Below are 2,099 nucleotides of genomic sequence, written 5' to 3'. Positions count from 1 at the left end.
GGTACCATTCCATTCGAGCCATCCCACTGGTTGAACAATGTCACTAATATATGATTGCATGAAAACCGTCCTTGAGTAAGGCTTCCATGGCCGTCCTAGGAACGTCATGGTTGAGGTAGGATCAGCTGCTAGATCTGGTGCGGCTTTGATGGTACAGTTGATGATAGAGATTCCAGTGTTTTGGTTTGGTTCGGTTCTTCCATGGGCTGTAATTGCATTCTTCTGCTTTGCCATTGGTTTTCTAGCATATATATTGCAGTTTTGAAAGATTGCAGCTGCGTTTCCAAATATAAAATCGATGGTACCTATAACAAAAGAAATGAAGAAAAGGGGGACAAGGATTAAAATGTATCAATGAAAAAGGCATTGATGTAAAATCGTATAAATTCATATTCCAATAACACAATAACCAAATATATATATATATATACATATATATATATATATATATAGATAAACAATAAGATCATACCATATATATCGCATTCGCGATAGAACTGTCTAAGAGAATGGACGTAGAGAGTATCTTGATAGCCTTCAAAACTACACCGGTAGAAAGTGGATCCTTCCGCATTGTTTCTCAAGGCCACGGCCTGATGCTTCTCAGGTCCAGCTGTGTTTCTGAATGTAACATCAACTGCCATGAACCGTTCTCCAGTCACCGCTACAAAATCAAATTAACACTATCATACACTAAGCAATTTGCTAGGCACAATTCCAAATGAGTAAAGTGAACAAATTAGAAGAAGATAAAAGAAAAACTAACCAAAGCTCGAGCAATTATACGTAGTCCAACCATCAACAACATTATGGTTCCCCGTAATGATCGTCTTATTGATTCCATCTCCCATAAGCAATAAATTCTTTTTGTTGATTGGAACAACGATATATTCTTCGTAGACACCTTCCCTTGCGTATATGACAAAGTAACCATCCTCCGGTCTAGCGTTATTAGGTGCTGCTGCTATTGCATCAGTAATGGTTGTGAAGTTGTCGGATTTGTATGGACCGACGATAACCGCTTGACTGACAAGGATGGAACCGCCGCTAGTCACCCCAAGCTCACCCAGCTTCCGGGCAGCTTTCCGACAATCTTTGTCATTGTCGCATGTTTTACGTAAAACCTGTATAAAAAAATAAAAAAAGTATATCAAAACATGTTAATATGCAAAATAAAAAAAGTATATCAAAACATGTTAATATGCTCTTAATTATTACATAATTAGGTTATAATTTCATGTCTTGCTAAATCAGTGTTTATTGCAGCCGCACGAAATGACGGTGGACCATCCTATGATGAGGGAATCCACGTGAACACAGTTGGATTCGAGTGTGGACCCAATTGATTTTCTTAAAAGTCAAAGATAGAACCTATTTGATCATTGTTTTACTTGCAATAAAATGTGGCCTAAAAATGAGCGTAGGCCATGTGACATTTACTCTCTTGTGCTTCTGGATCACACACACACAACAAGAGCACGTCCATTTCATTCTGACTCGATCTATACTCTTTAAGATATGCTTGAATATTAAATCTATCCCTACGTCCTAAACAAGTAAATTCGAACCATATATTAAAACTTAATCAGTATCTGTCCTCCTAAACAATAATTTTATTATTATAAACGATGATTTAATACCCAAACGATGGTACAATCAAATAAAGACTTACATAGAGTCTCTACCCAGCTATGCCGGTATGTATCTTTTTTATATAAATAATCATGGTTTGGTATAACTATAATTTAAGTTAACTAATTTAAATTTTACCAATTTCAAGCTATTTCTTACTTATGGTCCACATCGCAGCTTATGTTCTTCAAAGGACTTGATCTCCTTTTTACATTACTTATGATTACTTAAGCTACTCTTTTTGTTTTTAAACAATTGCATAAATTTGATATTCACCAACTTTTCCATCATTTTGGAAAATACAATGCTCCCATTCCAAACAAAAACATTAAAACTTATAATCGGAAAATTAACTATCAACACACTTTTCCGCGCGTAGCGCGGAAAAAGACTCTAGTTAACACAATAACAATATATATCAGATTTTCATGCTACTTGCTTGATTTTTGTTTTAAAAATATAATAAA

At 35.3% G+C, this 2,099-nt stretch overlaps 1 protein-coding gene across 1 annotated transcript in view; it reads right to left on the bottom strand.

Moving 5' to 3' along the window:
• Positions 1-1,160, bottom strand: part of LOC106340360 (probable pectinesterase/pectinesterase inhibitor 25) — a gene marked incomplete at its 5' end in the record, with an annotated part of 1,272 nt that extends 112 nt beyond the window's left edge. Inside the window, 3 exons of the mRNA XM_013779246.1 lie at positions 6-305; positions 473-664; positions 767-1,160. Coding sequence (XP_013634700.1) covers positions 6-305; positions 473-664; positions 767-1,160 — 886 coding nt within the window. The remainder of the gene's footprint in view (positions 1-5; positions 306-472; positions 665-766) is intronic.
• Between the last annotated feature and the right edge of the window lie 939 nt (positions 1,161-2,099).

The sequence above is a fragment of the Brassica oleracea genome, chromosome C1 (assembly GCF_000695525.1).
Source record: "Brassica oleracea var. oleracea cultivar TO1000 chromosome C1, BOL, whole genome shotgun sequence".
NCBI lineage: Eukaryota > Viridiplantae > Streptophyta > Magnoliopsida > Brassicales > Brassicaceae > Brassica > Brassica oleracea.
The sequence above is the reverse complement of the archived record's forward strand: the minus strand, read 5'-3'. Positions and strand labels throughout refer to the sequence as shown.